We start from the raw sequence: 11413 nt of genomic DNA on the forward strand, positions 1-11413 counted from the left end.
ACTCAATTTAGAGTCAAACTCGAGTTGATGGGTCAATCCGAACGCAATCTTTTTAATAAACTGGTTGAAATTCACGATCTGAATCAACTCATTTATTAAAAGGGTAAACTCAAATTCAAATTTTTTCTTATAGATTGTTCAGTTGGGACATTAATTTATTTTTCAAAACTAAAAAAAATCTCCCTTAGACAAAAGTATACAAATTTCATATACAAATCATTTACATCAAATACAAATTAAGAAAAAAAATCGGCCATTTTCCAGCCTCACTCAAGCGTTTTCTATTACTCCATACTATTCAAAGTATATCTATTACTTCATATTATTTAATGTATTTTTTTCTTAAGCAAATCCATCAAATCAAAACTAACTTACCCGTCTCTACATCTTCTGCTGTAGAGTTCAAATCAAACACTTTAATAACTTTCTTCCTCACTTTTCTACCCTTCTTTCCTTCTTTGATCTCCATCTGTTCTTATCAAAATCACTATAAAATGAATATGAAACCTCTCTCTCTCTCTCTCTCTCTCTCTCTCCTCCTCTAACCGTTTTAGTAACAATGCAGGGAAACATTCATGTCTTCCTGCTTATTGCAGCATGCAGCTTCACAGCTATACTTTGTCTTCACTTACCTGTAACTGATCAGGAGAGGAAAAGTGCTAAAGGAATCTTTATCGAAGTAAATGGCACACAGTTTGTTAAAGATAGCCAGCCATTTTATATAAATGGCTTAAACGCTTATTGGCTTATGAGTAGGGCTTCCGAGCCAACAGAAAAAGAAAAAGTCTCTATCGCTTTGCAACAGGCTTCTTTATTAGGTACCAATGTTGTAAGGACTTGGGCATTCAGTGATGCTGATGACTACATTCCTCTACAGACTTCTCCAGGATTTTACGATGAGAAAATGTTTAAGGTTCCAAATTATAATCTATTCATTATGCATGCATATACATCATATGTTTATTTATTATATTATTTTGTTAAAATACTCATTTACATAGGATTTTAGGTTTAAAACCTGACTCGATTCTTCATTTAATAAATAAAGAATATACCTCAGGGGTTAGATTTTGTGCTATCTGAGGCAAAGAAGAATGGAGTTTTTCTCATCCTAAGCTTAGTTAATAATTATGAGGAGTTTGGAGGCAAGAAACAGTATGTAGAATGGGCAAGAGAGAAAGGTCAATCCATATCTTCTCCAGATGATTTCTTCACTAATGATCTTGTGAGGAGATTCTACAAGAACCATGTCAAAGTATGTAAATATCATTACGCCTAATTACTTTTATTTATTTTTCCCTAATTAATTAGTTAAATATTATTTAATTAAATAATTCTTATTAATTTTTCTTGATAAATTCAAACAGACCATTCTTACAAGAAACAACTCGATCTCTGGGATACAATACAGGGATGATCCTATCATATTAGCATGGGAACTGATCAACGAGCCTCGATGCAATAGTGATATCTCTGGAGACACAATACAAGTAATTAATTAATTTGTTAATATGTTATTCTTGAGTATATTAACAACTAATTGATAAATTTATCATTCTTACATAACGTAATTAATAATGAGATTATTAATTTATCTTACTTATGAATAAGCAGGTTTGGATTGAAGAGATGTCAGCTTATGTTAAAACAATTGACAAAAATCACCTCCTTGAAATTGGATTAGAAGGGTTCTATGGAGATTCCATTGTTGAGAGGAAGCAATTTAATCCTGGCGATGATGTAGTTGGCTCCGATTTTATTTCCAATAATCTTGTTCCTGAAATTGATTTTGCCACAATACATATTTATCCGGAACAATGGTAGGTTTTAATTTAACAAACCAATATCGTTACTTATCCTAAATTTGATTAGAAAAGCTTACAAAATTGCTGATTTATTTTTAAACATCAAATCCGAATAAAATACTTTATTAAAAATTTTATAGTGTTAGATAATACATAACTTACTAATTCTGATCATTTTATCTACCCTTATGTGTTCTTTTTATTTTCCTAAATTTTGTTTTCTAATTACTTCGTTTACTCAAGTCTAATACTAAAGCAATATTTGAGAATAACTTTTAAATCATATAGGCATCTCACCTTGTTCTATTAGTCGGGAGATTTCACTATCAGCAAAGTGATCTTGGGTTGAAATCTTAAGTATATGGTGTATGTATGTGTAACTTTTCCTTAATTGACCTAAATGTCCTCCAAAAAACTTTAAATAATATTATACAAAAAAATGATTTGAGCTTTCTAGAATATTGAAAATATATTACTACATTTTGTCAAGAAAAATTCTCAAGCAATTTTTCAAAATAACTTTTAAATCATACTATATGAAAATCAATTAATTCTAAATATTGTTTATTAAAATAAAATTATTTATAGAAAATAAACAGTAATCTATTAATCAAGCTACCTTTTTATATTTACACCAAACTTACATGACAAAAAGTATGCATAAAGACAACATAAGTGATATAAGAGCACAAAGTAGATAATCAAATTATATTCATTATGTTATTTATTAGGAAGCAAAGTAGTATGTATGTTCACGAACATAAATGAGCAAACAAGTTAATATTCAATTTTATTCAATTGCTTTTAATTAATCGGATCTTATATGTATGTAGCACCACTATTCATCAAGTGTACTAATATCTTGAAATTTACAGGATCCCAAGCTTGAGTATAATAGACCAATTTGATTTCGTTCAATCATGGATCAAAGTGCACATTCGCGACTCCGACAAAATCCTTGGCAAGCCGCTTTTGATCACAGAGTTTGGTCGGCCATGGCTAAATTCAGGGTTGATTAGTGTGAATGAGAGAGATAGTCTCTATCAAATAGTATATGATAATATATATGCCTCAGCAAGGGAAGGTAGTGCCGGAGTCGGAAGTTTATTTTGGCAACTTTTGGTTCATGGCTTGGATGGCCTTAGAGATGGTTATGAGGTTATACTATCTGAAGCTCCATCTACATCTATTATAATATATCAGCAGTCTCAAAGGCTTTTAACCCTCAATAAACTCAGTGATTCTTCTTGAGATAGATTAAAGATTTACTTAGGGTTTCTTTAAATCAAGAAAATTAACAAATATTTTAATATATTTTTAATTATAAATCTATCATATCTGTTTTATTTAAATTTAATTTATAGGTATATTATTTTACATTAGCAAGGTAATGTGGTTGAAAGCAATTTTAGTTTGTCATTTGTATTTTCTCCTTCAATTTTAGTATCTGAAGCTCCATCTACATCTATTATAATATACCAGCAGTCTCAAAGGCTTTTAACCCTCAAAAAACTCAATGATTATTTTTTAATTTAAAAAAAAAACCCGCAAAGGGGAAACTCGATTACTAAGAGAAATTACAAGCCTTAAAGAAAATGCAGCTCTCTAAAAAAATAAACTTTGAAATAAACCTACGAGCCAACGTTCTACCTATTACAAGAAAACAAAAGAAAACAAGGCAACAAAATAAAGCTACCACATCACCAAAGAAAACACAATTCTCATTGCAACACGAGCCACCGAAAGCACCACCAGAAGAAACCCAAAGGTCCAAGCAACATTAGAGACGACAAAACACACAAACCAAAACAACTGCTACAATCCAAAAGGAGTCAATATGGCAATCCTGCATCCACAAAGTAGCAAAGAAATAACCATCCATTAGCAGTTGAAAGCCACACCAACCAACTGAAATTCTAAGCACTGAGAAAATTACACTAACCACCAAGGTTGCCAACTCAAAGCCAACCCGGGGTTAGGCAAAATTGCCTCATCATAGTCCCAAATCAACAGAAAAGCCTGAACAATTACATTATGAATCACATTTTTTTCTTAGATTTACTTTTAGATCTATTTCAAGCACCAGTTGAAACAGATTGATCAACAACTCGTCTAGCCATAAAATTATACATATCTTGTGAATCATGAAATTCATTTTCAATCCCATCAACATCACCATTAGAAACCTAATATTCAACCAATCAAAATGATCCACACATGACTTACTCATAGACAATGCCAGATAGGCTTTCAACTCCGTATTGTACATGACCGAAATAGGAATATCAACAAAAGTTTTTGACACTGCCAAGTTAACTAAATGATTACCAGCATCCCCAACCATAGAATCCAAACAAAATTCTTCCTCATCATCAACATCACTAATGATAGGAGAAGTAACCAGGGTGGGGGGAGATGTGGAAGGAACAATATTCACCAAGCAAATAGGGCTCAAGCCACCCACATTAGAATCGATACCCACATTCCACAAATTTTTACAATTTCCCTCCTCAAGAACACTAGAAACCGCTTAGGCTACGAGATTCCAAACATTACCATCAATCGCAGTTCCAGAAATCAAAATAGTAGGTCATTAGATAACAAAGACACATGTGTAACCTCATAGCCAACACCCATAAGAGCATTAGATTCCACCAAAAGGTAACCATCCCTCCCAACCTCCTTCTTATTAATATCCAAGGAAGATACCACCACAACATTAATATTAGCAACAACAGATGGAGTCACTGGCAGCACGAGAGTAAATAAGTTTTGTTCAAGATTAGGAACCATAGGGGAAATGACACCATTAGTTGCCCCCTCACTATTAACCACATTTACCCCAACCAACTCACACGAGACAGAACATAGGACAGGAAGGGATTTAGCAATAGTATTAAGATGGGGATGTAAAATTCAGCATTCATCATTCAAATGACCTAAAGAATTATAGTGCTCACAATAGTGAGGGAGATCATCCAAAATCACCTACTAAATGTAACTGAAATTAGTCGAACCCACCCAAATCTTATCCAAGAAATTTTCGGTGACATACAATTCAACATGGATGCAAGCAACCAATGGACGGGAACTATAAGCCGTCGCAGTATCGATTTATAAAGTCCGCCCGAACAAGGAACCCAATCAAAAGAGGATCTAAGGGGAGAAAAGATGAGGCCGAAGGTAAGGAAAAGATATCCATATGGGCATGATAGGAGAATCAACCTCAATGTCCAAAGTCGGGGTCCATTTCACAACTTTCATAAAACAATTACTAACAAAATAAGAATGATGAGAGAAGATCATACAACAATCAAAATCATAGGAAGCTTTATTGGAATTTTCATAGGATTAAGAACAGTGATCGAGTAATCACCATTAAGCTTTAGATTAAAAAAAAATTCCAAATGACGTCAATGGAAGACCTCCGGCAAGGAAACTTGCCTACTAAAGAAAATTCAAAAGGAGCAACGAGCGTTTTAATTTCATCCTCCGAAATCAACAATGCCGACAATCCACGGCGAGAAGAAATTCTCAAATAAGGAAAAATGACCGAACAATTTGATGCCCAAATAAGGCATATTTAAACAAAAGAGCAGATGAAGAACTATGCAAAAATCTCGTGTCCCGAAGCCAGGAAGATTACATCAAACCAAAAAAAATGAAATAAGTTGAGCACTGAAGACAATGATCTTGAGAAGAAAGAGGACTTCTATGAGACGAATTAGGCGACGGATATCACCCACACAATAGTGAGCGTCGACAAGGGCGAAAACCCTAGCAGAGCAAACATCATGTTGACAAGAGGAGGCCTCTGTTTTGGTGTCTATTTTGTATAATAGGGTTGCTGGTAAGAGGTAAAATAAAAGTTTGAATGTATCTAACTCTTGTATTGTGTGTATTCAATGATTCTTCTTTAGATAGATTAAAGATTTACTTAAGGGTTTCTTTAAATCAAGAAAATTAACAAATATGTTGATTTTTTTTTTATAAGTCTATCATATTTGTTTTATTTAATTTTAATTTATAGGTATATTATTTAACATTAACAAGGTAATGTGGTTGATAGCAATTTTCCATTATTATTTCTATTTCTCCTTCAATTATAGTGTAAAATAAGAAAACAAATCATCAATTTAATATCATGTCAATTCTTTTATGATTTTCAATTTATTTACCTTTATAAGTCACTTTTTTGTTAGTCAAATGAGAATAGTAGAAACTCCTGTTTAGTGAGAGAAACTCCCATTTGAAATTTTGATTCTCGGTTTTTCCGATTTTCGGTTTGAAATGATGGCAGATGGTCGCCGTCCTTCACCTAACTCTTCGATTTCGACACAACCTATTTGGCAGGATTGTACAATCGGAGAGGAAGCTAGTCGTCATTTGGAACTTTCAAAGCCGGATTTTAATAAAGAGTTGCAGAGACGTAATTTTGGCCCATTGGTACGTAATAAAGGAGAACAACATGATTTCTCCAAAGAAGATTATTATTACTGAAGGTAAGAGAAAAGGTATTTGCCAATATTTTGACTGCAATACACCTTGTAAGGTGAAGAGGCCTGATGTTTCTCTGATTAAAACTTTTGATCTTGATGCTTCTTCATCAGGTATGAAGATTTTTGTTAATAGATTCGGACATTCAAATGCAATCCATGGCAATAGTGTGATAAATGCGAATTCCTTGAATCTTGTTAACAAAAATGTTCAACTCTATGATGATTTAGCGAATTCTCTGGTACATTCTGAAATTCCAAAAACAGGCTCTGTTCCGGCTTATGCACAAATTCTCTCATCTGCTGTTGAAACATCAGTTGGCAAATCTAATTATGTCTCATGTAATGAGACGATGTTTAAGAGTAATACTGATAGAGAATTAAATTATGGAAGTATTAAAACAGGTTTTATCAATTCTTATGAGAAAGCCAATGCTTGGAGGAAACCTTATATAAGGATTGTTAATCCGCCTGAAAGTGTAGATATGACAGAAGATGGTATAGTTGTCAAAATCCTTTCTTATAATGAAAGTGAAAATATCCATAAGCTACGCAACTCTATTGTGATTAAAGGTTTTGGTAAGTCCATTCCTTTTGGAGCTATTAGCAATGAGCAAAGGAGACAATAGAAGGAACTGGGTTATTTTCATTAGACCAATCTTGGTATGGATTGGATGCTATATTCATTTCATTCAATTGAAAGTATGGAGACTGTTTTAAGTGGGGGACCATGGTTCGTTGCTGGACATATCATTGGAATGGAAGAATGGAATCCAAGTTTTTCTACTTTATCCTTTAAAATTCTAATCTCGCCAGTTTGAATTAGATTACCACATCTTCCGTTATCTTGTTGGGATGAAAAACTATTACTAGAATTGGTTCAAAAATTGGTACACCTTTATTTCTGGATGGCAATACTTTTAATTGGGGAAGAAGAGAATTTGCGAGAGTATGTGTTTGCATTAAGATTGATGAAAAGCTAAATCAAGGTGTATGGGTTGAAGGTTGTTTAGGGCTGTTTTTTCAAGAAGTTCAATATGAAAGAATTGGTTCACTATGCTTTCATTGTGGTAGAATTGGACACAATTCAAATGAATGTAATTCTTCTAGTAACACTGTTAAGGTGGTGTTACCTGCTAATGATAAGGCTGTACATCCTAGTGAAAATGTTTTGGCTGGAGATAAAGGTGTTGCTAATGGCATTGTTTATAAAAAACTCAAATTGTAATAGTTTTCTTACTGTTAAAGGAAAATTAAGTAATAATTAAGGATATGCTCGTGGATTGTGGTAAATCATGGTAAGAAGAAATCTGTCCATTTTAGTAAAAGGCCTATGGTGGCAACTCCAAGATTCAAATTTGTTAAGAAATCCATTTTCAATGCTGAAGAAAATTATTCTAAATTACTCAATGAGAGGTCTGTGGTAATACAAGAGAAATCTAAAGCAACTAATCATGGTTCTCTTGAAGAGGTTATGGTAATTAATAAAAAGACAATGGATGATATAATCCCAGTGCAAAGGAAAAAAATAATTATAAATGCTACTGTTGAGCAAGGAATATTGGAAGAAGGGGAATTTGTTATTCCAGTGAAGTCTATTAAAGATAAAGATGCAGATAGTGGAGGTTTTGTTAAGAAGGAAAAATGTGATCCAGTTCAAATTACCACAGATACAGATGTACAGATTTATGCTGTTGTGGATAGCATTCAGGCTAGAAATGAAGGGATTAATATAATGCTTTCTGGACAGAATGAAGTTATAAGGAATCCTCGTAGTTTTGAATGTATTAAATCATATGTGAAGGAGAATGAGGAGGTTGTTTCATCCAATAAAGGGAAGAAGGATCCTAAAAAATTTGGACCTCTTAAGAATAGTCTAAGAGGTAGGAAAAGTGGAGATAAATTGAAAAGTGCTGGGGGCTTTTCCCCATCATTTCCTTAAATGTCATCTTTGCTTTTTTGGAATTGTAGGGGTGCTAAGAAGAAGGAGGCTTCCCATTATTTAAGAAGTGTTATTAAGGATAATGGTGTGTTCTTTGTTGGCTTACTAGAAACTAAACTAGCATGTATGGATAGAAATGAGGTCAATAGAATTCTTGGTAATAAATGGAATTTTTTTCATGTTGATGCAAGAGGAAAATTTGGTGGTATCCTGGCCTTATGGAAAAATGGTATTTCTTTGTTTGATGTTCTAACTTCATCAAACCAGTGCATTATTGGTAAATTAACAGATGTGAAGGGCATTGCTTGGACCATTGCTATTATTTATGGAAGCAAAACTGTGAGGGAGAGAAGAGATCTTTGGGATCTTATTGAATGGTTTACTACAGCTGATGAACCTTGTATTATAGGGGGAGACTTCAATTGCATTCTTTCTAATTATGACAAAAAAGGTGGAAAAAAATCCTTGTTCTCTAAAGGCTCACAACATATGATGGAGTTCTTAAATAAGAATGATTTTCATGATATTGGTCTTAGGGGACCTAAGTTCACTTGGTGCAATAACAAGGAAGGTATTGCTCGTATATGGGAAAGGTTAGACAGAATCTTCCTCAACTCAAAAGCCTTAGATCTTATTCCATTTATTGTCATCAATCACTTGGACCTTGCATCGGACCATTGTCCGATAAGTTTGAATATTCTTAATTCTCAGGTCTTTTATCATAATTCTATTAAATTTGAGAATGTTTGGTACTCTTATAAAGCCTCATAGGGTGAGGTCAAAAAAACTTGGAATAAATCTTATTTTGGTTCTAATTCGGATGTCCTTAAAAGGAAGATAGCCAGATCTCTTAAGATTTTGTTCTTTTGGAGCAAGAGGAAACTACTGGATCTTAATGTATTAAAGAAGGAGTTACATGAAGATATCTTAGCCCTTCAAGTTGAGGAAAGTGAATCAGGACTTTCTCCTGATAAGTTGGCTGTTTTGATAATGAAGGTTAATTACCTTAATTCAACTCTTGCTAGATTAGCAATGTGGTGGAGGAAGAGATCTAGAGCTCAATGGTTAGAAGAGGGAGATCAAAATTCCCATTTTTTCTAGAATTTTGCAAATTCCAGAAGGAATGGTAATCTTATTCATCAGATTAAGAAATTGGATAGCATTCTAGTTAATGATCAGGATGAAATTCATAGCATTTTTGAAGACTTTTTCCAGAGCAAATGGAAATTTAAAAATTGTTCATTGGAAGGATGGCCTATGGAGCAATGTTTTAAAAAATTGAATGTAGAACAACAAAATTTGCTTATGGCAGAATTCAGTAAAAATGAATTGGTGGCTATCTTGGAAAAAATGGAGAATAATAAGTCTCCAGGGAATGATGGCGTTAATGCCTTCTTCTTTAAAAGCTATTGGAATATCTATCATATAGAAGTGTGGAAAGCAGTTAAATCATTCTTTGATTTGAGAAGCCTGCCGGAGGATTGGAGGGAAACTTTGGTTATATTGATCCCAAAGGTTAACAATGAAAAATTTTAGACCCATTAGTTTATGCCAAACCATTTACAAATTGGTGGCAAGTATGATATGGAATAGAATGAAGGTATGCATTCCAAGTGTTGTTTCAGAACAATAAGTAGCCTTTGTTCCAACTATATCAATTTCTGATAATTGTCTACTAGCTCATGAGATAATCAACAAACTTAAGATTTTCTAAATCTAAGCCCAGATTTATGATGCTGAAATTGGACATGGAGCAAGCTTATGATAGCATGGGATGGAATACATTGAAGAAAATTCTTTACATCATGGGATTTTTGGAGATCTTTATTAATCTTGTTATGCAATGTGTTTCTTCTCCAAAATTTTCCATTATTATCAATGGGAAAAGAAGTAACTGGAAACATGCTGAATGCGGCTTTAGACAGGGCTATCCTCAGTCTCCAGATTTGTTTATTTTATGTTCTGAATTGTTAACAAAAAATATACAGGAGAATGGACAAGGTCTTGGCATCAAATTAGCTCCCAATATTCCTAAATTTCGCATTTGTTATATGCCGATGATGTAATGATTGTGGCTGAAGTTACTTCTTCCAATGCAAAGTGTATTAACAAGATTATGATGAACTATTGTGAATGGAATGGTAAAAAAAAAAGGAAAAATCACAAATTTTATTTGGAAAGTCTGTTTTTCGGATGGACCAAAAATCTGTTGGGAGAACTTTGGGTATTCACAAAGTCAAGGAACTGATTTATCTGGGAATAAAGCTGGATGTTAGAAGACTTAACTATAATGATTTCTATTTCATTCTTAGCAAAGCTCTCAATAAACTTAACGCTTGGGGTCTACGGAATCTTTCTTTGATTGTAAAATTGCTTTGTTGAAATTTATCTTCTCTTCGATACCTCTGTTTTCTATGGCTTATTCTCTAGTTCCCAAAAGAATTCTTCAAATTCTGGATAAGTGTTGTAGGAATTTCTTATGGCATAAAGAAGGAGGAAAGAGAGGTATGAATTATATATCATGGAACATTCTTTGTAAATCAGTTGAGAAAGGTGGATGGGTATCCAAGGAGCAGCAATGAGGACAGGATCTGTTAGAGAGAGAATTACCTGGAATTTTATTAATAGTAAGACTTCTCTTATTAATATGATTATATCTTCAAAGTATGGTTATCAAATCTGGAATGATGATTCAAGGAAAAAATCTTCTACGACATGGCGTATTATCAAAGATGGTGCTCATTCTTTGAAGAAAATCACTAGTTGGAGGATTTCTAATGGAGAATCTATCAATATCCTTAATGATACTTGGATATTGGATAGATGTCTGAATGATTGGCCGACTTGCATAAATATTCAAGATATAGAAGACAATAATGTTGCTTCGTTCATAGATGAAAATGGAGAATGGAAAATGGATTCATTGGAAAATATCTTTTATGTTGATATGATTGATATTATTATTAAAACTCCCATTGACAAAGAACTGAGAACTGATGAAGTGGAGCTGTTGTATGAAAATAATCGAAAGTCTATGGCTGCAATTGCTTTTCAAGCTAGAAACATACATGAAGAGGATAGTGTTAGTATTAATTGGATGAAGAAATTTAAACTTTTTGCTAAAGTCAAAATGTTATGGTGGAGGCTTATTAACAATTCATTACCTACGA

General features: G+C 33.2%; 2 protein-coding genes across 2 annotated transcripts; both read left to right on the forward strand.

Annotated features, from left to right (window-relative positions):
• The first annotated feature begins 559 nt into the window (after positions 1–559).
• On the forward strand, positions 560–3056 carry LOC110107054 (mannan endo-1,4-beta-mannosidase 1-like). The gene is made up of 5 exons (XM_028698391.1): positions 560–913; positions 1061–1255; positions 1368–1490; positions 1615–1820; positions 2681–3056. The coding sequence occupies exons 1-5, from the start codon at positions 560–562 to the stop codon at positions 3054–3056; spliced, it is 1254 nt and encodes a 417-aa protein (XP_028554224.1).
• A 5187-nt stretch (positions 3057–8243) lies between these two features.
• Positions 8244–10309, forward strand: LOC114580530. Its single transcript, XM_028698392.1, has 4 exons — positions 8244–8992; positions 9077–9239; positions 9387–9758; positions 10232–10309. The coding sequence occupies exons 1-4, from the start codon at positions 8244–8246 to the stop codon at positions 10307–10309; spliced, it is 1362 nt and encodes a 453-aa protein (XP_028554225.1).
• The last annotated feature ends 1104 nt before the right edge of the window (positions 10310–11413 follow it).

Source organism: Dendrobium catenatum, unplaced genomic scaffold (assembly GCF_001605985.2).
Source record: "Dendrobium catenatum unplaced genomic scaffold, ASM160598v2 fragScaff_scaffold_1077, whole genome shotgun sequence".
NCBI lineage: Eukaryota > Viridiplantae > Streptophyta > Magnoliopsida > Asparagales > Orchidaceae > Dendrobium > Dendrobium catenatum.